This window comes from Neofelis nebulosa, chromosome 11 (genome assembly GCF_028018385.1).
Source record: "Neofelis nebulosa isolate mNeoNeb1 chromosome 11, mNeoNeb1.pri, whole genome shotgun sequence".
Lineage (NCBI taxonomy): Eukaryota > Metazoa > Chordata > Mammalia > Carnivora > Felidae > Neofelis > Neofelis nebulosa.
Genome location: NC_080792.1, coordinates 51,275,327 through 51,276,582, shown reverse-complemented (window position 1 = coordinate 51,276,582; position 1,256 = coordinate 51,275,327). Strand labels below are relative to the sequence as shown.

Sequence of the window (1,256 nt, the reverse complement as noted above, 5' to 3'; positions counted from 1 at the left end):
TACCTCATCATGCTAGAAGAATGACTTGAATTTAAGAAATAATATGTGAAGCAAGATAATATAAGACCATCAAGGAAGTGACAAGCAAATTGCATGGCTGTTTGTCCCCAAGAAGCCAGCCGGCCTGCCTTCCGTTCAATGGTTGTTACCAATGCAGGGGGAAAGGTGAGCAAGAGGACTGAAGCATCAGGGCTCTTTAAAGCACTTCAGGTCTGCTTTTGAGAATTGAAAACTAAAACTCACATGAAAAGCATCTTTAAAATTCTATAATTGAGCCAGAGATTTGGAAATAGAAGTATATAGACAAATTGGGGTTGAAGATAGCGCTGTCCTCTAACTCAAGGTTTCGCAAAACGGAAGCACGCAGGGAACTCAATGAGCCACTCAATGTCTCTAACTATGCTCGAGGGAGAAACCCACTTTAATATAGGTTGGTCTTCTTCATGATCCGAAGAAACTCTTCCTCGTTCACTTCGCCATCTCCATCCCGATCGGCTTCGTCTATCATTTCCTGCAGCTCCTCGTCGGTGAGGTTTTCCCCTAACTCGTTGGCCACGCGCTTTAGGTTTTTGAAAGAGATCTTCCCAGTTTCATCGTCATCAAAGAGCCTGAAAGCCTTCAGGATTTCTTCTTTGGTGTCTTTCTCGGCCATCTTCTGAGTCATCACGGCCAAAAAGTCATTGAAACTGATTTTCCCTGTGCCTTCCTTGTCCACTTCGGAGATCATCTTCTTCATCTCCTCCTTCCTGGGCTCAAAGCCCAGTGCTCTCATGGCCACCTTCAGCTCCTTCACATCGATGGTCCCACTTCCGTCAGCATCGAAGAGGTCAAATGCTTCACGAACTTCTTGCTTCTGATCTTCAGTGAGTTCAGGCTTAGGACCCACTTTTCTTTTCTGGCTGGTAGAGGCCACATTTGGCTTCTTAAAGCTGGAAGCCATCCTTCTGTGACGGTTGTTACCTTTAACGGTGCCACCGCAGAGTCACCGCGCTTCCGCAGGGGTGATGCCACCCAGAGCGCAGGCGCAGGGCGTCTCCCTCCTCTTTCCCAAGTTTACTCTTGTGTTCTCCCAGTGAGACCTGGGTGCCTAAGCCTGCCACGGCTGTGAAATCTTACTGACTTTATAAACAGCTCCTTCAGTTATCACCTTGTTTCAATGAGCTGAGTCTTGGGCTGGCAAGAAGTGCCTGTAGGTACATTGTCTTCCATAATGCACACCCTCCTGCCCAGGCCATATGTCAGCATCCAGAGGACCA

At 47.5% G+C, this 1,256-nt stretch overlaps 1 protein-coding gene across 1 annotated transcript; it reads right to left on the bottom strand.

The window, feature by feature from the left end:
• Positions 1-251: 251 nt before the first annotated feature.
• CETN1 (centrin 1) lies at positions 252-995 on the bottom strand. Its single transcript, XM_058691707.1, has one exon. The coding sequence runs from the start codon at positions 938-940 to the stop codon at positions 422-424; it is 519 nt and encodes a 172-aa protein (XP_058547690.1). The 5' UTR covers positions 941-995; the 3' UTR covers positions 252-421.
• Between the last annotated feature and the right edge of the window lie 261 nt (positions 996-1,256).

Excerpts from the sequence above, each read along its gene's own strand:
- CETN1 (XM_058691707.1), bottom strand. The coding sequence starts at position 940 with ATGGCTTCCAGCTTTAAGAAGCCAAATGTGGCCTCTACCAGCCAGAAA.